The 408-nt window shown below is 59.1% G+C and overlaps 1 protein-coding gene across 1 annotated transcript in view; it reads left to right on the top strand.

Annotated features, from left to right (window-relative positions):
* NAV1 (neuron navigator 1) overlaps positions 1-408 on the top strand; it is a gene marked incomplete at its 5' end in the record, with an annotated part of 9,222 nt that overhangs the window by 8,409 nt on the left and 405 nt on the right. Inside the window, 1 exon segment of the mRNA XM_010287471.1 lies at positions 3-84. Coding sequence (XP_010285773.1) covers positions 3-84 — 82 coding nt within the window.

Consider the following 408-nt stretch of genomic DNA (forward strand, 5'->3'; position numbering starts at 1 on the left):
AGCGGGCCGCACAGCACCGTTTCCCCTCCCGAAGAGCGCACTGTCAAAGACACGACGCCCAGCTCCCTGGACTCGGACCCTCTGGTATGTCCCTGCTGTGCCGGGCACTGGGAGGTGGGCTAGGCAGTGCTGGTGGAGAGGGGAGAGCAAGGTGGAGCTTTGCTTTCCCAGTTATTTTTTAGTGTAAAAAGCCTGATTTGGGGATGCAGAAATATTTTGTGCTCCTGGGAGGAGTGGTGGGTGCGGGATGGTGGCACTGGCAGGCAGGCTGCACACCGAGGCAGTGTGATGTGCTAGCAAACAGGCACAGCATGGTGCTCCATGAGGCATTGTGGCCACATGCAGGCACATGCAGACTGGGGCTTGCACGTACGTGTCCCAGTGTGTCACTGGGAGAGGCTGCTAGCA

Source organism: Phaethon lepturus, unplaced genomic scaffold (genome assembly GCF_000687285.1).
Source record: "Phaethon lepturus isolate BGI_N335 unplaced genomic scaffold, ASM68728v1 scaffold40615, whole genome shotgun sequence".
Lineage (NCBI taxonomy): Eukaryota > Metazoa > Chordata > Aves > Phaethontiformes > Phaethontidae > Phaethon > Phaethon lepturus.